This window comes from Podarcis melisellensis, assembly GCF_964234715.1.
Source record: "Podarcis melisellensis genome assembly, chromosome: 10".
Taxonomy (NCBI): domain Eukaryota; kingdom Metazoa; phylum Chordata; class Lepidosauria; order Squamata; family Lacertidae; genus Podarcis; species Podarcis melisellensis.
The window spans coordinates 9,395,688-9,418,376 of NC_138542.1; the positions used below are offsets into that span (position 1 = coordinate 9,395,688).

At 43.3% G+C, this 22,689-nt stretch overlaps 1 protein-coding gene across 3 annotated transcripts in view; it reads left to right on the forward strand.

Moving 5' to 3' along the window:
* Positions 1–22,404, forward strand: part of PLXNB2 (plexin B2) — a 350,258-nt gene extending 327,854 nt beyond the window's left edge. For all 3 annotated transcript variants that reach the window (XM_081927589.1, XM_081927587.1, XM_081927588.1), the window contains exons 30-38: positions 672–772; positions 2,043–2,127; positions 7,211–7,365; positions 8,948–9,108; positions 10,716–10,863; positions 12,524–12,588; positions 14,405–14,480; positions 15,616–15,690; positions 19,954–22,404. In XM_081927589.1, the coding sequence (XP_081783715.1) occupies positions 672–772; positions 2,043–2,127; positions 7,211–7,365; positions 8,948–9,108; positions 10,716–10,863; positions 12,524–12,588; positions 14,405–14,480; positions 15,616–15,690; positions 19,954–20,058 (971 nt within the window). In that variant the 3' untranslated portion in view covers positions 20,059–22,404. The remainder of the gene's footprint in view (positions 1–671; positions 773–2,042; positions 2,128–7,210; positions 7,366–8,947; positions 9,109–10,715; positions 10,864–12,523; positions 12,589–14,404; positions 14,481–15,615; positions 15,691–19,953) is intronic.
* The last annotated feature ends 285 nt before the right edge of the window (positions 22,405–22,689 follow it).

Here is a 22,689-nt window from a genome sequence, read left to right on the forward strand (position 1 = left end):
ACTCTTGTTCTTTTATATTTGTGTTAATAAATTATTTTAAATATTGACCTATATGAAAAGCCTTTGGTTTAGAATATTTTGGACCTATTCACAAATAAGTAATCCAACGTAATGGTCTATAATTCGGCTTAGTTGTCAACGGAACAAAGGCCTGTTAACAGGTTTGTTTCTTTGTTTCATACAAATTATATACTGCTTGTTTGTAAAACAACAACCATACCTCAAAGCAGTTAAGTGATCAAAAGTAAGCTTACTCATCATGACTAACAAACAGAAATATCTTAAAGGAACTTTGTCTCAGTAATTCTGTACATGTATTCTGAAAAGCTGGACCCTTAAATAAACCGTTCGCTTTCCTACTTGCATTATGAGTCACTGTTGAAGATTTTGACTATTTTTACAGCACTGTTTTTTGGGAGATGTGTTTTGGGGTAAATCACTGCATGCAAACTAGTTTCGCATTTTTCATATTTTGTTCAGGAGACGAAGACGATTTGTTTTTCTTTCAAAGCAGGGCTAATTTGGGGGTAGGGTAGAGAGCAGATATTGGGAACCTTTGCAATGCTTCAGCGGTTTACTAAATGGAAAACTCATTTCGGATGTGAATTATGTTTAGTTGCACACCGACACAATATACAATGTGTTGTTGTTTTCTCGTAATTGCTCCTCAGAGTGGCGTCCAGGGTCTACTGCACAGATACTCTCCGACTTGGATTTAACGTCCCAAAGAGACGGCAGGTGGAAACGCATCAATACCCTGATGCACTATAATGTAAGGAAGTTGTTAGTATCTGTTGATTGCTTTTCGGTAACACACAGCTCTTCTTTTTTTAAAAAAAACAAACAACTGGCTGAGACAACGTGTACTCCTTCTCCTATCAAATCTATGAGTAGATCTTTTGTGTTGCCTTTGTAAAGGCCAGACTATAAATCCTAAAAGGTTCCAAAAATACGTTGGCATTTGCTGCAACTGGGCGATTATGGAGTGCCTCATCAGTTAGGAGGACAAGATGCAGCCTCTTTTGAAACCGAGGCATATTCTTTGCTCGGGATAAAAGTCAGCTTTGTATATTGCCAGTACTCAAGACTGACTGTCAATTATGCCCAAGGCAAGATGCGCTTCCCGTAACACTTTCATACTTCACGAATGCAATGCATCTTCTCTGCTCTTTAGTGAGTTTCAGTTTCCCGTAGTTCGGAGAATCTGAAAGACTGAATTTTGAGTTGCGCGATGGATTTTTCTTCTTATTTAAAAAAATAGTCACTAGATTATAACTCTTGATTCTCTGACACAGCATCCTTCCCAGCTCACTTCAAAGCTGGGCACAGCTTCGTGTACACAAATGGCTGTATATCTGGAGTGCCCCTTCCATTATGAAATGAAGGAATAAATCTTTTTGTCTGCAAGTGCTCCATGTGGACATCTTAACAAACAATATGAAACGATGTAAGGAAATGAATGAGTTTGTGAGGGATAGTGAATTGATTCCCCACACACACACACACACATTGTATGCACTGCTTGAATAGGAAGTACCATATTTTTCGCTCCATAAAGTGCACCTGACCATAGGGCGCACCTACTTTTTGGGGGGAGAATTGAAGAAAAATAATATGCAGCTCTTGGGGGCTTTTGCGCGAGGTGGGGGAAGTGAGAGAGCCTCGCTCTGTCCCTTCTCCCACCTCCCACAAAAGCCAGGGATAGCCGCGCGAAGCCTCCCCAGGGCAGCGGGATGAAGGCTTTGCGCTGCTAAGGCAGAAGCTAAAACAGCTAGAGGGAGCACTGCACAGCGCTCTCTCTAGCTGTTCTGGCTTATGGGGCAGCCTTTCCGCTGCTTCCCGACCTGCCTGCTCTTTGGGGCTGGCGGTGGGGAAAGCCCCAGGGACCACACATTCGCTCCATAAGACACACAGACATTTCCCCTTAGATTTTAAGAGGGGAAAAGTGCATCTTATGGAGCAAAAAATACGGTAGATGTTTTGCAGAAGTAAGATTTACTTTGGATGTTCTTAGTGATTCCCTCCTGTGTCTTTTATTAAAGGTACGGGATGGTGCTACTCTCATCTTGTCAAAAATGGGGGTCTCCCAACAGCCAGAGGACCATCAGCAAGACATGCCAGAGGAAAGTGAGTATGATCTGTTGCTTCTCTTAAGGCTCCAGAAGAGCACTCAACATATTACCAGCCTGTAATGCTAATGTTGCCCTGTTCTGATTTGGCCCCTGTGGCTAAAGCTGTATTTTGCTATGCAGGAACAGAGTGGTTTTGTGATTGCCAAATCATTCTATTACTTAACATAAGTTCTAAGGATATTGATTTTTTTTTTTTTTTAGTTAAATTTTCTCTTTCCACCAATTGTGCCCATTTTTTACCATGTGCTTCCTAAACATGTCGGCTGCAACATTCAGATATTTGCATGTTGCTCAATGGTCCTGCCCTTGTGGGAGTTTTTTAAACATTTGCCATTACAGTGGTACCTTGGGTTACAGACGTTTCAGGTTACAGACTCCGCTAACCCAGAAATAGTACCTCAGGTTAAGAACTTTGCTTCAGGATAAGAACAGAAATCGCATGGCAGTTATTACTTTGCCAACAATCAGCCAGTAGTTTAAAGAAGTATGCATTTGACCTATACTGTTACATTACTATCTTCAGATTATTAACTATACAGTGGTACCTCAGGTTAGAGACGCTTCAGGTTACAGAACGCTTCAGGTTACAGATTCCGCTAACCCAGAAATAGTACCTCAGGTTAAGAACTTTGCTTCAGGATGAGAACAGAAATTGCGTGGTGGCAGCGGGAGGCCCCATTAGCTAAAGTGGTACCTCAGGTTAAGAACAATTTCAGGTTAAGAACGGACCTCCAGAACGAATTAAATTCTTAACCCGAGGTACCACTGTATTACTATTTCATATCACATTCTTCAAGGGATATTCCAGTGGATATTCATTCATGGAACTAATTAGAGTCGTTCCAGTTTAACATCATCCGTACTCAGCATCAGATGCTTCTAGCTTTCCTTAGGCCCATGATGGAATGGGCTAGAAATTTGTACAGGAACTCTGTTTTTGTCCATTTGGTTTTTGAAGCTATTAAAATATCACTGAAATATTCAGCGTTTTGAAGACTTGGGCTGTGTCAACTCCTGGGGACTGCAATGTGTCTTATACTAAGCTGTGTGTTGATGGACATTATAAGCACACTCGCACTAGTGAAGGTTGTGCTAACCTAGGCTGAGGGGCAGGAAGTAGGTGTAGCTTCTAACTACATGCATCCCCCGAGGGCACTACTTTTATTACTTCCTATGAAAGTAATAAAAGGGACGCGGGTGGCGCTGTGGGTTAAACCAGAGAGCCTAGGACTTGCCGATCAGAAGGTCGGCAGTTCGAATCCCCGCGACGGGGTGAGCTCCCATTGCTCGGTTCCAGCTCCTGCCAACCTAGCAGTTCAAAAGTACATCAAAGTGCAAGTAGATAAATAGGTACCACTCTGGCAGAAAGGTAAACGGCGTTTCCGTGCGCTGCTCTGGTTCGCCAGAAGCGGCTTAGTCATGCTGGCCACACCAGCTCCCTTGGCCAATAAAGCGAGATGAGCACCGCAACCCCAGAGTTGGTCACGACTGGACCTAATGGTCAGGGGTCCCTTTACCTTTCCCTATGAAAGTAAAGGAAAGACATTTACCGTATTTTTCGCCCTATAGGGCGCACCGGCCCATAGGTTTTTTTGGGGGGGGAATAAAGGAAAAAAATTATCCCCCCCCCAGGCGCGGGGGAAGGCTTCGGGATGCAGGCTGCTATCCGCAAGCCTAGGGAGCCCGGCGGGAACTCCCGCAGGCTTCCAAGGCTTGCGGATAGATTCCTGAAGCCTGCATTCGTCCCATAGGATGCACACACATTTCCTCTTCATTTTTGGAGGGGAAAAGGTGTGTCCTATTGGGCGAAAAATACGGTATGTGGAACCGGAGTCAAGGCATCTCCTTAGATTCAATGCCCACATAACGATAGGGCCGGTCCTGATTTGAGCTGTAATAACTCAGGCCTTTGACACATGCATCATTCTTTAGACCAGAGACTACATGATTCCTCTAGTGGTATGGAATTTAAATGCACAACCTGTGCAGAAATAGGCAGTGTGTTTTGTGATACATCCCAGCAGGTTCCTTGTCCTGGTGTCTGTCAATGGGAGGCAGGCTGAGTTTTAAGCCTGTTAGTCAGATAAATCTTCTGCATTTTCAACATCTGTGGTTTTTTTTCTGTGTGGGCAGAGCCTGGAATATTGGATATTAGCATTTGTTCCTTATTTGGGACCCAATATGATGAGGCTTTTTGTCCTCTGGCTCCTACCATGACAGGGGACAAGTTGGATAGAGGGCATTCTCACTAAAGGTTCTTTGGAACTGGTGTGTCAATAGCATTTCAGTTCTTTGAGGAAAGCAGTTGCCTGGTTGTTTTTTTATGTGTTACTGCTTTCTAAATGTGGTTGCTTAAATGCAAATTGATGATAAAAGCTTTCAAGAATTTGTCAATCCATTTTTAAAGGTTTCTATTCTTTGTGGGCTACATAAATAAATTGAAAATGAAAAAAGTAGGTTTCTCGGGTTTGTGTATAGATGCACAGATGAAGATATATCTTGAAACCAAGGGGCTGTTTGAACCAGGATCTACTTAGCGATAGACTAAAAGCAGGAAATTCTGATAACATGTATGCTGAGAGCTGTATCAGGTAGCAAAAATGATCTATTGAGTTTCAAAGATGAAGGCTTCCAACCACTCAGTGCCCTTTTTTTTGCACAGGAAATAGCTTTCAGGGGAATTCTGGAAAGGTAATATTTCATTCCTGGCTAATGTTTCTTTTCATTAGTGCTTAGGTCTCTTAGAATCATCCAATGCCAGCTTGTTTATTTGGAAAGCTATAAAATGTTAGAGAGCCAGTGGAGAGCTAGAGCTTGAACCGACAATGATTTGTGGAGTTCTTTGTTGCGTAAAAAGAGAAGAAATGTTCCCCCACCCCAGAAAAAGGAGCAACATGCTGTTATGAGGCCTGAATACAGAGCCCACCTCTGCCAATTTTACAAAAAAAAAAATGACTTGAAAAGGACTTTTGTATGCTTAGGTTTGGCTGTTTTTATTGAAGTCATTTCATATGAACCTAGACTTTTTAAAGTTGGTTTCCACTAATAATATACAAAGAGAATGGGTTTACATCTCTTTCCAAAAAATGTGGAATGATGTCCAAATCCTTTAGAAATAGTTCGTTCTTTCTTTCTTTCTTTCTTTCTTTCTTTCTTTCTTTCTTTCTTTCTTTCTTTCTTTCTTTCTTTTTCTAGACAGTGATGTGTTAATTGATTATAAAGTCTAGAGAATTAAGTGCAGTAAAATTTCGCATTGCCAAATGACATGATGGAATGAATGGGAGTTTCACAAATGTGCAACTCCTGTGGCATTCCTGTTCTTTTCAGTGGGACTTGGAAAGAAATTAGTTTGATTTATCCCGATTTTTTTATTTTATTTTTTCATCTCAGTTCACAAATAAAGATTGGTTAGTCTGGACTTTCATCGAATTCCTTCTCCTGCCAGTGCTCTTTATTGCCTTGGCAGTAATAAGCAAGTATTTTGTGTAGCGCTTTGGGGTGCTCAGAATGCTTCACGTACATTACATTGGTAGCCTATATCTTTGTAAGGAAGATTGGTATTATCACCATGTTGTGTACTGTGATTCTGAGAGAAAGCAGCTTTTCTAATGTCATCTGAGAGGAGATTTGAAGAGGAAACCTCGCTGGCATCTCCATCTCCCCATAATCCAGTAGCAGTCAGTGAGGTGGCCTGGGTGGGTTATTGGTGTTTACCGTTGGAGTGTTGTGGGTACAGGGCCGTCTTATCCATAGGTGCTAGGGGTATGGGGCACTGGGCTCTCAGGGACACCAGGCCAAGAGTCCAGGGCCTGAGAGTTGAGTCTGGGGAACAGCCACTGGCGGAGGAAGAGGAGTGTGGGAGGAGCACACCGCCCCCGGCAATGTGATCCTGGTGGGGTGCCATCGCAGTTGCCCCCCTGCCTGCGCTAGGCGCCATGCCCCCAGGACACACGTCACAGCCCTACGTGATGAGTCAGTGTCATGAGAGTGGGGAGCTGCCTCGTTGGTCTATATCCATGTCATATAAAGAGGTATGGTTGACTTAAGAAGAGTGCTTTATGTTGTTGCAAGACTGCAACTGGAATAAAGCCCTACTTAAAATACAGCTTGACTCCCGAGTGCTTCATGTGGGGCTTCCGTACATCGCAACAGTGAGCAGCTCAGTGTGGTGTGTCACTGCAGGAGTGTTGGACTGCCTCTACCACCACATGCCGCACAGCACTGCCTTCCCCATGCTTCTCCGCAACAGGCCAACATCTCAACCTCCCTGGAAATGGTTAAAATTGGAAAGCATGCCTCGTAGGGAAAAGAGAGTGAGGGAAAACATGCCTAGGAGGGGAAAGTTCTGGCACGCTCAAATAGAATTTAGAGTTATGCAGAATTCTGATGCACACATGGGGGCAAGCAAGTAGGGACAGTTTCTACATCATATACAGTGGTACCTCAGGTTAAGAACTTAATTCGTTCTGGAGATCTGTTCTTAACCTGAAACTGTTCTTAAGCTGAAGCACCACTTTAGCTAATGGGGCCTCCCACTGCCGCCATGCCACTGCTGCGCGATTTCTGTTCTCATCCTGAAGCAAAGTTCTTAACCAGAGGTACTATTTCTGGGTTAGCGGAGTCTGTAACTTGAAGCATCTGTAACCCAAGGTACCACTGTACATAGATATTGCTGAATGTGCCACACTCCAAATCCCATTAGATAAATGGACAATTCCTTATTGTTGCTGCGAATAGGAAGCTCCCACTCATTTGTACAGGAGTTGCAATTCTGCCCCGGAGCTCTAGTAGACTGCACTTGTGTTTTAAAGCATTGTGTTGTTTTTTTAAGGTTAACTCGGCTTCTTCGCTTTGGCAAATAAGACCTGAGCAAGTGCGTTGAAGAAAAGCATCAGCACTTTTGTTAGTTCGGCACCTTCATGTTTATGAAATGCAAATAATAATAATTACAGGCAACTAAATATGCAGATTAGTCACAGTCCTCTGGCACATGATTCATGGCACGGCAATCGGCACACGGCCCGTGGATTTAATTTTAATGTGATTGTTTTGAAATGTGTCGCTTTTGCTATTTTCAGGGCGTGCATTGTTGGAAGAGGAAAATAAGATCTGGCATCTAGTTCGGCCGGCAGATGAAGTTGATGAAGGCAAATCAAAAAGAGGAAGCATGAAAGAGAAGGAGAGAACCAAAGCTATTACAGAAATCTACCTGACGAGACTCCTCTCTGTGAAGGTAAGATGGAGACATCAAGGTAATTGCCATCAACTCTAGGAGGTACTCGTAATTTGGGGTGTTAAGTGTAAATAGTAACACTGTGTGGAATCCTTCTTTAGGGCTCAGATTTAATTTAAAAACAATAGCTTTCTCTTGTGTTTATGAGTCTGTATTTTTAGTTACATAAATAATATACTTTGTGTTTATTGTTGCAGACATTAGAGGTGGAAACCCAGGATTGTCTTCATAAATTGGCCAGCACATACAACGGTTGAAACATGACAATTCCTGAGGCACCTCAGAGCTAGATAGCTGATTGTGCTTTGATTTTTCACAGAATGAGGAAGTCACAATATTTCCCAAATAGTTTCTGTGATGTATAAATATTTGCATAACGCGTATCAGCCACTGTTCTATTTGCCTGCAGTGACACTACGCCTCTCCCCTTTCATGCCCCTGTCAGTGGCTGTGCTTCTCCTTCTTCTAGCACTAAGTGGCCCGCTAGCTTGTGAGCTTCGAGAAGTTAAACGCAATACAAGTGTGCGGTGAGCTCAGTGCTGTTCTGTGTTAAACTCAAAGCATAACAAAGCCAACTTGACATTTAATTTGCATTTCTGCCTCTAGTAGCCTTAAATGTGAGCTGTCCATATTGACTTCCACTGTTGCCACCATCTGAAAACATCTGGCTGGTGGGGAAATGTGTTCTGCAGATTGCATGAACTTCCTTAAAGCAAAGCTGTGTGGAATTAATGAAACCAAGAAACACAAGAGCCCTGATCGATTAGAACAGACTCATCTCTAGTCCAGCAACCTGTTCTTATGGGGGCCAACCAGATTCCTATTATTATTATTATTATTATTATTATTATTATTATTATTAATTTGCATACTGCCTTCATTTGAAGACCTCAGGGCAGTTCACAGCATAAAAATACAAAATAAAAAACAAAATGCATAATTAAAAACAATAACAAAACAAACCCATAACCCACCCCTTCCCATAAACACATTTATATCCTGTGGCAAGCAGGTTGGGATCTTGCATGCTCTGCATAAGGTTAAAATCCAAAAGTAGTTTCCTCATGTTAAGCCACGAACGAGAGACTATAAAACACAAGGCTTTATTATAATTAGGCTACTAAATCACAAAAGTCCATGCCAGTAATTACCAGAATGTATCTGGGAAGCATAATTATAAGTGCATTACTCCGCCATCAGTTCCCTCCTATACTTGTCCATCTATTTCAGAGTTGGGCTTTTTGCATTTCCCTGAGCAACAATACTGAAATCCCCACCTCTTTAAAACAGAGTAGAGAATTGTGTTTCCGGAGCTCCCTGGACCATTTCTTATGGCTGTTCATTTCATGATGTTCATAAGAGCATTTACTACCCATTTAGAGATGAGAAATGCTGCACTTCAAGCTATTGTGATTCCTTGGCCACTTGGGACGGAGGCCTGTACAGTTGACTATAAATCAGTTTAGAAAGCATTCTTGTAAATTTGAAATAATGTCCTTGAAAATGCTACAGTTGCACTATAACCTGAATTTTTAATGCATGTATGTATGTTTTCTTCCCCCCACCCTTAATTCTTCTTCAGGGTACACTTCAGCAGTTTGTAGATAACTTTTTTCACAGCGTACTTGACTCAAAGCATGTTGTGCCACCAGCTGTGAAATATTTTTTTGATTTTCTTGATGAGCAAGCTGAAAAGCATGATATCAAAGATGACGATACTATCCACATCTGGAAAACGAACAGGTATGAACTTTCAGCGTTCGTGGGGAGAAGTGGCTGAAGAAGGCGATACATTCATTCACCAGCAACATTGCTTTTTATTGCTGTAAGCCAGGGCTCTCTCTTTAACAGATGTGGAAGGGAAAAGGCCACATTTCACTCAGAGCTCTCAGCAGAAGCTGTGTGTGTGTGCATACCCGCCAACATTTCTCTGCTGAAAATATATTCTATTATTATTATTATTATTATTAATAATAATAATAATAATAATAATAATACCCTGTCCATCTTACTGGGTTGTCCCAGCCACTCTGTGTGGTTTCCAACATATATAAAGGTAAAGGGACCCCTGACCATTAGGTCCAGTCGTGGCCGACACTGGGGTTGCGGCGCTCATCTCGCTTTATTGGCCGAGGGAGCCGGCATACAGCTTCTGGGTCATGTGGCCAGCATGACTAAGCCACTTCTGGCGAACCAGAGCAGCGCACAAAAACGCCATTTACCTTCCCGCCGGAGTGGTACCTATTTATCTACTTGCACTTTGATGTGCTTTCAAACTGCTAGGTAGGCAGGAGCAGGGACCGAGCAACGGGAGCTCACCCCGTCGCGGGGATTCAAACCGCTGACCTTCTGATCGGCAAGTCCTAGGCTCTGTGGTTTAACCCACAGCACCACCTGCGTCCCTAAGCAACATATATAGAAACATAAAAACATTAAACAGTAAAAAAAAAACCTTCCCTATACAAGGCTGCCTATGTGTCTTCTAAAGGCTGTATACCCTCCAACATTTCTCTGATGAAAATAGGGACGTCCTAAGGAAAAGTGGGACATTCCGGGATCAAATCAGAAACCAGGACAGCTTCTGTAAATATGAGACTGTCTCTGGAAAATGGAACACTCTGTCCGTCTGTATCTATCTGTCTATAATAGATGGTTCCTGGATCATAACCACTGTTTCAAGCAGCTGTTCTTTATGCTTCTATTGCCCAACCACAGTCCTCTAAAACTGGGGCAGCAACCCTTAAAATGAAGGGAAAAACCAGAATGCCTTAACAAAGCTGCTGAGCGAGAAAGATGAAAGCTTTAAAACAGAGCCAGTTGCAAAGTGTTCCCAGCCCTGAAAAAGATAGGTGGGAGGACAGAATAGGTAGGAAATGTACAGAGATATATGTGGCAGCCTTACTTTTTGATGTTTACAAGATGGCTTTCCTTGTTCTTCCCGAATCTTAGTTTTCCTATTTGAAATGATATACCCCAACAGCATGAAGGTTCTCCACTTCAACTAAGTAGTGCCAGCTTTATTGTTGCATAGGAATTGCCACAAAGGAATACAGCTTTGCTAAATACTCATTCTTGGGGTTCTGGGGCACGTAGCAATGGGACTGCCGTCTGTGTCTTTCAGACTAAACCTCTCAAATTGTTTTTGGGGGTTTTTTGTTTTCTAATGTAGCATGCAGAAGCACGCTGTGGATACTGATTCACTTAGTGGCTTTAAGCATATAATCAAACTGAAAATAATGTTGCAGCAATTTTAAGCAGAGCAATCTATTTTGCTTGCCAGGGCCTCATTTTCTACACTTTAACTTCACTCCTTAATAAGGGCCTGCGTTATTTCTTTGCTTGCTTCACAGCTTGCCGCTTAGGTTCTGGGTAAACATACTGAAAAACCCCCACTTCATCTTCGATGTTCATGTTCACGAAGTAGTGGATGCTTCCTTGTCAGTCATTGCACAGACTTTCATGGATGCTTGCACAAGAACAGAGCACAAATTAAGCAGGGTAAGTGTTTTACATTCTGCTCTGTGTCTGCGCGAGAGGGAGAACGTTTTAAGTACATTATGATAGACAAAGCAGTAATCATAGAAGATAGCGCATAGATCAGTTCATTTTGCCTTTGCTTGTAAGGATGATTATATTGTTTTGAAGCTTCAGCGAAAGTTCAATGTTTAATCTCTAGTGACACATTCAAAAGAGCTGTTTTCTATTGCTTTTAGAATAACAGCTGATTACTGTTTGCAACTTATTTTTTATCTATTAAAGGTGCAAGTTGGTTTTTGAAACTTAATGGATGTCTCTCCTATCATCCTGTTCACAGCACTATATCCACAAGGCCTGCCCATCTTGGTACCAGCCAGAGGGGCACATTGTGGCCTGTTCAGCCAATGAGGCAGATGAGGTGCTCTGCATCCGGGGCGTGGGGACATGGCAATGTCAGAGCCCTATTTCAAGGCTAGTTGGCCTTCTCCCCACACCCTCTTATTTGCTTTGCAGTCCCTGCCCTCCCAACCTATGGTAAAGGTAAAGGGACCCCTGACCATTTGGTTCAGTTGTGGCCGACTCTGGGGTTGCTGCGCTCATCTTGCTTTATTGGCTGAGGGAGCCGGTGTACAGCTTCCGGGTCTAAGCCGCTTCTTGCAAACCAGAGCAGCACACGGAAACACTGTTTACCTTCCCACTGGAGTGATACCTATTTATCTACTTGTACTTTGATGTGCTTTCGAACTGCTAGGTTGGCAGGAGCAGGGACCAAGCAATGGGAGCTCACCCCGTCACGGGGATTCGAACTGCCGACCTTCTGATCGGCAAGTCCTAGGCTCTGTGGTTTAGACCACAGCACCACCTACGTCCCATCCCCAACTTGTGACTTATTGGTCACTTCAGGCCTGTGTAGGATTTTTTTGCTGTTCAACTTTGTGGGTTGTTTTTTCACCTACTCTGCACTGAATAGCTTGGCCCTAGATGGCCTGCTGTGTTTTGAACTACAGTGGTACCTTGGGTTACATACGCTTCAAGTTACATACGCTTCAGGTTACACACTCCACTAAGCCAGAAATAGTGCTTCAGGTTAAGAACTTTGCTTCAGGATAAGAACAGAAATTGTGCTCCGGCGGCGAGGCAACAGCAAGAGGCCCCATTAGCTAAAGTTTCAGGTTAAGTGCGGACCTCCGGAACGAATTAAGTACTTAACCCGAGGTACCACTGTAAATTCATCTGGTCTGGTATTTTGTCCAGTTAGGTGCAGGAAGGAGAATAGTTGTATTTCAGCCTGGAGACACTGCCCCCCCCAGCACGTTTCAGGGTCCTGGACTGACCCGAAGGCTTACACTCTGGGCTCTAGGGATAGAGGCTGCCCTTGAAGCTAAACAGCTTCATTGGCCTCGAGCCATGAGATCTCAAGGGGAGAAGGAAATAGCATAGGTCTTCCTACCAACTTTCATGCTGTGACCTGAGATTGGGATGCAGTCTGGACAGCTATGACTCTGGTTCCTCTGGCCTTTTAGCTTCGCATATAACAAAACCAACATATACCCGCAGTCTGCTTTCCAAATGTTACAGCAGCACACACACTTTATTTACATGAGTGCATTTTCTACAAATTAATCTCTAACACACCAATTGCACTTGAACACTCAGCTCTGTGTATATCATCTTTTCCCAGGATTCTCCGAGTAATAAGTTACTCTATGCAAAAGAGATCTCGACGTATAAGAAGATGGTGGAAGAGTAAGTAAAGAGTTATTGTACCTGGGCTTTTGTCACTGGGAAAACAATTCCATTTCATCATCACTTCAGAACATGTTCATTAAAAAATATTCCATGTATTAAACCGACAGGGTAGAAAATGAAGTGGTAAACATAGTCTTAACATCTCATTGGACAAAGGCGGAATGCATGATCTGTCAATAATAATGCTACCCTTCACAATGGCCTTTTCCAACCTGGTTCCTATGGAGTATTGCAGGTTCGATCCCAGCTACATATTCCTGCAATGCAGGGAGTTGGACTAGATGATCCTCAGGGTCCCTTCCAACCTGATCCTATGTGACTACAACTCTCATCAGCCATGCTGGTTGGGACAGATGGGACTTGCAGTCCAAAACATCTGGAGGGAAGATTGCTATATAGTGAGAGTTCCAAGAGGAATAAGTCTAAGGGCAAAGACAGACATATAATTCACACATTCCCTGCATTTCCCCCCCAGAAAATGTAAGAATGTACATAGAAAATGGTACACTAGAAATAAAAATCTGCTTGAATTTTTCAAGACACATCTGTGAAATGGTGCACAAAATCCAGTTCACCCTAGATTAATCAAATGGCTCCACACACTCTTATTGAGCTTGATAACCACCCGTTATTGCCTGCTGTCCAGATGTGAAATCAAATATTGCAACAGCTTTATATGCAGTTTCATAACAGGTATCTGTTTAATCAGACTGAACGAAATTAGGCATAAATGTGTTGGGCTTTTTCCAAGTTAATGAACATGTTAAATGATTTTTAAACCTTTGAATCTGGGGTTAATTTCGTGGCCTTTGATCTTTTAATTTTTCAGACTAGTCTTCCCCTTCCCCCCTTTCCAAATGTGGTTTTTATAATGTCCTATCCAGTGAACTGCATTACAGAAGTTGAAGAAAGAATGTTGAGAAGTATTTCACAAGTGCTAAGTGTCCTGTAGCACCTTAAAGGCTTAACAACTTTTTTTTGTGGCATGAGTTTTCAAAGGCTAGAATATAGGTCTCTAGTGACATTTTCCAAGCTTGATCATTGGAGCTGTCTGTTATATTTCGGCTTGCAAAAGCTATACTTTAGTGTATTTTTAAATTCAGTATTAATGATGAAAGCAGATTTGGGGAGTGGGTGTTTGCAAGATCCTTCATTTAGAAGTCTGTTAAAAAGGAAGATGAAAATATACACTCGATTCCAGTTGTAACACTTCCTAACTTCCAACTATTTCTGACTATAAAGTTTAATTCCTCGCCCAATACGTCTAACACTGCAATGTTACGCACAGCTACACGGGACTAAATTCCATTTAACTCAGTAGAAGAGCAATTGTGGGATCAGACTGTAAGAAACACTGAACATTTGCTTGGCTATGCCTCTTTTGCCAGCCTTGGCAGTTCTCCATAATGAGGCGGGTAATCCCCATAGTTCAGTATACTTGTTGAACATGACAGAATTTGGGCAGCAGTGCAGAAGCAACCATGTTTATTGAGGCGCTATCTAATCTGTTCAGATGCCCACAGAAAGTTTTACTGGTTTGTGCTAAGTTGTGCAGTGTGTTCTTCCTTTCGCTCATGGGTTGTTGAAATCAATGGTAGCAGCGCTTTTGATGGATTAAGCCAATTGTGTGTATAAGCAAAGAAGAAACAAGAGAGATGCAGATCAGATCATTTCATAAGGAAATTTGCAATTTTGTGAGCACCTCTGGTGATGTTGTAGTTATCAGAAAAATAAAATTGCTATGAAGCATAAATGCATTTTTAAAATGAACTGCATCAACTAAAAATTGTTGTTTTGGTGGGTTTTTTTCTAGTTATTACAAGGGTATTCGCCAAATGGTACAAGTGAGTGACCAGGACATGAATACACATTTAGCAGAGATTTCTAGGGTAAGTATCAAATTGGAAATCTTACTTTGGGAATACAGTGGAACCTTGTGTTATGGACGGGATCCGTTCTGGAGGCCTGTCTGTAACACAGAACTGACGCAAGCTGACGTGCTGTGTCTGCGCACGTGCACGGCTTGATTTAGCGCTTCTGCGTGAGCGGCAAGACCCAGAAGTAACCCATTCCGGTACTTCCGGGTTGCTGCGGGATGCAACTCGAAAACACATAACCTGAAGCAGACGCAACATGAGGTATGACTGTAGAGGCATGAAGCTCTGGCATTTGTCATTTTGTGCTCACGTCCAATTAGAACTTCTGACTGGGGGAATCTTTTCTCCCATACAATTATGATCTATTGCATTGGTTGTGAATTATTGATTTTAAAGGATGCTCAAACATTCTTTTAGGGTGATTCCTCCCCCCCCCCCCAATGTTAACAAAAGCGATGGGATTTCTAATAGCTTAGTTGAATAAAACGGCATAGAGGAAAAAAGGCTCGTGGGGAGCCTTCAGTATCGTTTCCTTCGCTCCTGTTGGTTAAAAGACATTGTAAGAGATTACAAAAGGATGAAACTTACAAGGAACTTGTCTAAACGTCTTTTCGTGTTTTTTATTGGTTTAGAACAGGGCATCAGCCATATTTACAGGGGATAAGGCTATTCACCATGATGACACTATGCCTCTAAACTCCAGTTGCTGGACTATTGTCCTCACCACTTGCTTGTAGGCTTCCCAGATGTTGGTGGACTTGATTCTACAGCATTCTTATGTTCTTAACCAGATGAAATTTGTGTTCTTTAGATTGTTTGCACGCATGACCTCTATAAACATCTGGAGTCAACCTGCTCCAGACTAAGGCTACTGCTTACTCCTATCTATGATGAGGAAAGCAGCATGCTTGGCTGTAACAAATCCAGCAAGAGACCTTATCGCGGGGGGCGGGGGTTGTTCCTGAAAACTGTCAGTTTCACTTCCCCACCAAGCCAGACAGCTATTAAAAGATTTGCGTACCAGTGCTGGGATATGGAAAAGGGATTTACATCGTGTCTGGTGCTCCTATATATATTTCATTGGAGTTTGTACGCAGCCAGGATGGTGCCCTGACGCATTCCTTTTTCTTCTTGCTTTGTTTAATAGGCACACACAGACTCATTAAATACCCTTGTGGCTTTACACCAGCTCTACCAGTATACTAACAAATACTATGATGAGGTAAGTTTCCACTGTCAGAATGGCTTTATTACGCTGTAAAAGGGTCACCACAGCAAGGAAAAAGAGCCAACAGGCTGATAGACTTTGGGTACATGATTTCCTAGCTTACCTGGTGCTTGGCTTTTACAGGCGCTGTATTTCTGATACGTGGGGGTTAGAGGGGCAGGTTGGTGCTGACATCTTTGGAGTTTGCTTAGAAGAATCCAAAATACTGGTGGGGCTGATAACAAAGGTTAGCCAAATTAGTGAGGTAGGAGAGTTGGGTGGAAAATCACATGTGGCAATCAATAGTACTTGGGTAAAAGGTAAAGGTACCCCTGACCATTAGGTCCAGTCGCAGACGACTCGGGGGTTGCACGCTCATCTCGCTCTGTAGGCCAAGGGAGCCAGTGTTTGTCCACAGACAGCTTCTGGGTCATGACTAAGCCACTTCTGGCAAACCAGAGCAGCACACGGAAACACTGTTTACCTTTCCACCAGAGCGGTACCTATTTATCTACTTGCACTTTGATGTGCTTTTGAACTGCTTGGTTGGCAAGAGCTGGGACCGAGCAACGGGAGCTCACTGCCAGACTTCCAATAGGCAAGCCCTAGGTTCTGTGGTTTAGACCACAGCGCCACCCGTGTCCCTTTCAGTACTTGGGTAGATGAGTCTAAAAAGCTCTTGGCACAATTTTTCACAGCCCTCTGGTGGCTCATTTACCAGAAGTAATATACTTAGCATTAACTCTGGAAGTCTATACGCAATTCTAACCAAACTAGGCCTCCTAGATCAAAATATACATAGGAGGCTTAGTTTGGTCAGAATTGAGTATACATTTCCGGAGAGAATACTAAATACATTACTTCATTGTAAGAGATTACAAATTAGCCACCATAGTTGCTAGAGGCCCGTGAAACTTAGTGTCCCAGGCTTTTTAGACTCTTCTACCCATCTGAAACCAGACGGGCCCATTGGTTGTCAAATGTGAAATATATTGGCATTATTTTCAGGTCTCCCACCCCACTACTAAGGCTCGGCGATGTTGAAAACCCAACATCGCCGAGCTTTACCACCAGCCAAACATCGCAGTTTGGTGATAAACCGTGATGTTGAAAGAAGCTGCATCGACCCCAGCCTGTAGCTCAGCTGGGGGGGGCGGAAAGGCTCCTGCCCCCCAGCTTAGCAAGCCGATGTCCGTGCAGCTCGTGTGTGAGCAACAGTGACCTGGGCCTCCTTGGGGGGGGGGGGCAAGAGGGCTGCTTTGCCTCAGCTGAGCCAGCCCCGAGGTCCCTGCTGGTTGTGCACAAGCGACAGGGACCTTGAGGGTCCTTCGCGAGGCTCCCTCCACCACTGTTGGCATGGGGAGTGAGCGAGCTTATTCTCCTCTCCGCCCCCTTGAAGACAGACCACACTGCGGTAGCCAAATGCATGGAGCCTGTCAGGTTCCATGCATTTGACTGTCTTTGCCCGTGCAGGCCCGTCACCTCTTTCCTCCTGGGGTGAACGACCCCAGGAGGAAAGAGGCACCCTTCTGCCGGCTTGTGTGAGCCAGAGGCAAGGTGGGGGCTCCTTTAAACTTCTCCATTGAGGGGCATGCAGCCACACCCACCTCAATGGAAAAGTGTGATGGAGAGGGGCTGGGGCTCTCTCAGCTGGGGAGTGGGAGCCCTTTAACAGAGCCACCACCCTGCCACTAGCTCGTGGGGTCTGGGGCTTTGCAAAACTGCTTGGCTGAGGCAATGGCTGTGGCACACTCCTCAGCCAAGCAGTTTAAAGAAGCGGGAGGGAGGAACAAGCTGTATCACGCCTAGTTTATGCAATTTCCTTCTCCCTCCACTGTGGTAAGAGAGCAGAGTGTGGTTTTACCAGTGGTATATCGCTGGTGAAACCACGGCCACTCCCTCTGCCTCCAGCTCCCGGCTGAAGTTTGTTTCTCCCTCAGCGTGCTGGGCAGTGGAGGCAGAGGGACTCAGCAGTGGCTGCGGTTTCACCAGCGATATACCACTGAGTGAAGCTGTCATTGCTGCCTGCCCCTCATACCGGTCCCTGGACAATATATTGATAAATCACCCAGGCCTACCCACAACTACCGTATTTTTTGCTCTATAAAAGGTAAAGGTAAAGGTACCCCTGCCCATACGGGCCAGTCTTGACAGACTCTGGGGTTGTGCGCCCATCTCACTTAAGAGGCCAGGGGCCAGCGCTGTCCGGAGACACTTCCGGGTCACGTGGCCAGCGTGACATCGCTGCTCTGGCGAGCCAGAGCCGCACACGGAAACGCCGTTTACCTTCCCGCTAGAAAGCGGTCCCTATTTATCTACTTGCACCCGAGGGTGCTTTCGAACTGCTAGGTTGGCAGGCGCTGGGACCGAGCAACTGGAGCGCACCCCGCCGCGGGGATTCGAACCGCCGACCTTTCGATCGGCAAGCCCTAGGCGCTGAGGCTTTTACCCACAGCGCCACCCGCGTCCCTTTTGCTCTATAAGACGCTCTTTTTCCCTCCTAAAAAGTAAGGGGGAATGTGTGTGCATCTTAGGGAGCGAATGCAGGCTGTGCAGCGATCCCTCTTCCTGTTCTGACTTTGCTTCATTGGAGAGGCGCTGTGCAGCTTTCCCTCTCTGCGCAGCGCCCCTTCAGCGAAGCGGTAGGAGAAACTGAGTCCCTTCCATTTCTCCTCCTGCTTTGCTGAAGAGGCGCTGTGCAGAGAGGGAGAGAATTTTTTTTTCTTGTTCTCCTCCTCTAAAATTAGGTGCATCTTATAGAGTGAAAAATACGGTATTTATCTCTTGAAAGATCTCGGGCAGGGGTCAGCAACTTTTTTCAGCCGTGGGCCACTCCGCCGTCCCTCAGACCATGTGGTGGGCCGGACTATATTTTGAAGGGGGGGGGGAATGAACGAATTCCTATGCCCCACAAATAACCCAGAGATGCATTTTAAATAAAAGCACACATTCTACTCATGTCAAAACACGCTGATTCCCGGACCGTCCGCGGGCCGGATTGAGAAGGCGATTGTTTTGCTTCCGGGCCTTAGGTTGCCTACCCCTGATCTCAGGACTATTAGTCAAAGAGAGAGAAGCTGGCTTACTGTGCTGAGCTTCATACTGGGCGCCATGATGTTGCAACCGTTGGCCACGCCTGTAGCAGTCTTCAGAGCTTTCACGATAGTTGTCACTTCCTCTTCTGCCAAGAAAATATAGGCAGGGGCACACCTATTAGTGAAACAGCAAAAGCAATCATCAATAAGATAAACTAGCTACCATCAGACAACAAGAGTTCAGTAACCACAAGCTATGAAGGAGCATTCCCTATTTTTGCCCCGCTTTTAAAAAATGTATTGGCTAGTAATGGTGCTCATCTTTGAATACAGTGGTACCTCTGGTTGCGAATGGGATCCATTCCAGAGCCCCGTTCACAACATGAGCAGAACACAACCCGTGTCTGCGCGAGTGGCAAATCCCAGAAGTAACCCTTTCCTGCACTTCCTGGTCACTGCGAGACGCAACCTGAAAAGATTTAACCTGAAGCAAACGTAACAAGAGGTATGACTGTAGGTACAGTGGTACCTCGGGTTACATACGCTTCAGGTTACAGACGGTTCAGGTTACAGACTCCACTAACCCAGAAATAGTGCTTCAGGTTAAGAACTTTGCTTCAGGATGAGAACAGAAATTGCGCTCTGGCAGCACGACGGCAGCAGGAGGCCCCATTAGCTAAAGTGGTGCTTCAGGTTAAGAACAGTTTCAGGTTAAGAACAGACCTCTGGAATGAATTAAGTACTTAACCCAAGGTACCACTGCAATTAGAGATGGACAAGGGTTTGCATTACACAAGGCATTCTAAAAAAAAAAAAGGGAAATGGCTTAGCTCACTTCCCAACCAATATGAATGAAACACACACACACACCCCACAATCTACCATTGCAACTCAACAGTCGAGAGTTGCTTGCATTTAAATGGTAGCTTCAGGCAGCCAGGACAGAGCTGTCCTGGCAGTGGGACGCATTTGAGGGTTATGCAGACTGCCAGGCAAAGTACCCACCACCCACAGAGGAGATGACTCTGCAATGGCAGGCCTTCCCCCTCTCTAGTGATTTTTGCCTCTTTAATCTCTCCGCTATTCTGTCTTAATAAAGCAACGTGGCTTCTGATCTGCACTTTGAAATAAGACCCTTCAAAATCCATGAGATTTTCTTCCACGTAATATATAGCTGAACAGAAAACTAAAACTGAAGCTGTGTGTCTTGCCTGAATCCTGATTTTTCTTCTTCTTCTTCTAGATCATAAATGCACTGGAAGAGGACCCAGCTGCACAAAAAATGCAGCTTGCTTTTCGATTACAACAGATAGCAGCTGCTTTAGAGAATAAAGTAACTGACCTCTGATTTGAAAGCTGCAATAAAGAAGACTGATCTGGATGTGTAAATTCATTCTTCCTAATAAGGAAATAGTGTTCTATTTTTTAATGTGTAATTACAACTTTAAATGAAAAACAAAAGATTTTGGTTTTTTTATAGCAAAGCTGTAATGTAAAGAGTTTTTACTGTAAATTATGCTTCTAATTAAAATCCTGTGTTGTGTGTAAATGAATTTTCAGTGGGAAATGAGGGAAGTCCTCTGGGGTGGGGGAGGGTAAAGTTATAGCTCATTTAATCAAATAGTACAATCTTGAAGCATCAGCATTTTTAGAATTCATTACGCTAGTTAAATTCACTACCTATAGCATTCTTTATACTTTTTAAGCAATATGTGTACTAGAAAAGTAATAGCATATTGGAAAAATAAATGCAATATCCCTCTTTTAATTTCAGTAATTGGAAATAGATTTTCTTCTTTTTTTAAAAAAATAAATCCAGTTGTCCTGTGTTCTACTCATAATGAGTAGAACGAAAGACACATTTGCTATGACTTTTTTCTGTTTAAGACGTTGCAGTGGGTTTGGTACTATACATCTTTACATATCTGAAAACCAAGTGCTAAAAACAGTGGTTGTGACTGTTTCCCTCCTACACACTTTGCCAGGGTCAAAGTGGACAATACTGTAGATTATTTGGGATGGACTGATCCTTTAACTAGGAAGGTGCATGCATGTCCCCCTAAGAGCATAAATCTTAACCATGATGTATGAGTACTTTTGCATGGTATTCAGTGTGCAGAGCATGCAAGGTACCTAACGTCCTCAGTACGCCAAGATTACCAGGTACTTCCAAATAACTAGTGCACCGCTGGCAAAGCAACAGCTGGGAATGAACAGTGGTTTTGTCTAGGTTTCAGCAAAGTGATTGTTCGCACTTGTTGACACTGTTGCTGCCACATGAATTCTGAATCACACACTGAGGGAAAATATCCTGGGAAGAGCCTGTGTTCAGCCAAAGCAAAGCCGGTTTTTGGCTGCATAAAAGTGCAATTTGATGCTCTTGTTGTGGGGGAAGCAAGGGAATGGTAGCATATCACGATTATCCAAGACCCAGAAGCATCTGGATCTGGCAAGTTTGTAGACTTCCCTACAGAGTTGCAAGACTCTCTGGTCTCATCCCTGATGGAAAGTACCGGTGGCAAATTCTAATTTGATTCAGAAATCGTGGCAAATGAAATTGGCCTTTTTTCCTTTTCTTTTTTAAATGATAGTTTTATTACATATGCTAATGTGCCTTACTTGTACTAATTATATGGATCTGAATGGTTTTGTAAGGAGAATCGTATCAAAAATATTTATGTGTGGTTTGATGACTTTTTTGTGAGAAAATTGACCAGCAGAATGCCTGTAATTAGCTTATTGCCAATCGTGTGCTGTTTGACATGATTCAAATATGTATATCTTTTGTTGGAATGGTTCATAGGATTTTTTAAAAAACAAATCTTCACACTATCCAAGGGAGATTGTTATTTGGTTTTTGTCTGTTGGAATCTGTGTTGTTAATGTAAAATACTCATTGTAAGGAAATCCTGTGCCCCGTCTAATCTAAACACCACTTGAGCCTTGGAACGCTGCAATGGATGGAATAATCATCATTAACTTAGCTATGGAAATTAAAGTAACTCGTCAAAGATGTATTGTGTGTTTACAATATTAGTCAGCTTCCAGGCCATTTGATAAAGCTTGGTACGTTATCTTAAATTGCTATGTTGCACAAAAAAAAAAAAGCAATCTTTGTTAGATTCATTTTTCACCATACTTCTGGGGCAGTTCATGTAGCACTGCCATCAAAACCCTCATTATCTTTTTGGTGTTGCTCTGGTGTTTTCTGTCCTGTGACACCTTAAACCTGCTTGGCTCCTAACACAGTAACAGACTTTCAGTTTGCTACCTCTCTCCCTGTACTGGAGTTATCCAAATTTGTTGCCTTCATGTTCATCGTCAGATGTATCGGTAAGTCTCTTCCTGATTTCTTTGGAGCAAGTCACTGGCTACTGTGGTAGTCAGCCGTGAATTCCGATAGAAGTAACAAAAAAAAGGGAGGCAGTAACAGGGTGTCACTTTTCGTATCTTTCCTTTTATGTTAAACATTTGCTTTTATCTGTATGCGCTTCCTCAGCACACCTGGAATGTAAGGAACTCTGAATAGTTTGAATCAGTTTTACCTAAGAATTCTGTGTCAAATTATGCCTCTATACTTGCCTTCTGTCTGATCAGCAAAGGTATCCAAACTTGCTAATCTGTTTTATCTTGTCATTATTTGTAAATCCTGTGAATTGTAAATCAAATACAATCTTTTTTCCACAAAGTGTAATATCTGAATTGTCTAAGTATGTTCTTCAGACATTTTAAAACTGAACTGAGTGGACCTGGCAGTACAGTGTATCATGGGTTTGGTTTTTTTCCCAGAAGTCTTCCCCTTTTGTTTAAAAGTTAAAGGGTAATCTGTATCTTTATTCTACTTGGGTCCAGTTATATTGCTGTGCACTGTTAGCTGCTTTACATTAGTTGCTTTAAAAAGGTAGAATAAAATTGTAAAGAAATAAGTAAACTTAGGGGACTGCCCAAGATAGGAAACATCTGGCCAACTCTTTGCTTT